Source organism: Crocuta crocuta, unplaced genomic scaffold (genome assembly GCF_008692635.1).
Source record: "Crocuta crocuta isolate KB4526 unplaced genomic scaffold, BGI_CrCroc_1.0 scaffold241, whole genome shotgun sequence".
Classification (NCBI taxonomy): domain Eukaryota; kingdom Metazoa; phylum Chordata; class Mammalia; order Carnivora; family Hyaenidae; genus Crocuta; species Crocuta crocuta.
In genome coordinates this window covers 3,063,198-3,063,428 of record NW_027527807.1, presented here as the reverse complement: position 1 = coordinate 3,063,428, position 231 = coordinate 3,063,198, and the positions used below count along the sequence as shown (strand labels likewise).

Sequence of the window (231 nt, the reverse complement as noted above, 5' to 3'; positions counted from 1 at the left end):
CCCCGGGACCCTGTCCCCTTCCTAAGTCGGCAACATGAGCGGCAACAACTTGGACGGGAACGACGAGTTTGATGAGCAGTTGCGAATGCAGGAATTGTACGGCGACGCCAAGGACGCTGACACCCAGAAAGATCCCGCCGGGGAACCCGAGTCTTTCGGGCAGCAGCCGGCTGACACCCCGTACGAGTGGGACCTGGACAAGAAGGCTTGGTTCCCCAAGGTAGGAGAGGG

The 231-nt window shown here is 61.0% G+C and overlaps 1 protein-coding gene across 1 annotated transcript in view; it reads left to right on the top strand.

Annotated features, from left to right (window-relative positions):
• Nucleotides 1-8: 8 nt before the first annotated feature.
• The window catches only part of HTATSF1 (HIV-1 Tat specific factor 1), a 13,951-nt gene continuing 13,728 nt past the window's right edge, over nt 9-231 (top strand). The window contains exon 1 of the mRNA XM_077774042.1: nt 9-220. Within this exon, the coding sequence (XP_077630168.1) occupies nt 35-220 (186 nt within the window). The 5' untranslated portion in view covers nt 9-34. The remainder of the gene's footprint in view (nt 221-231) is intronic.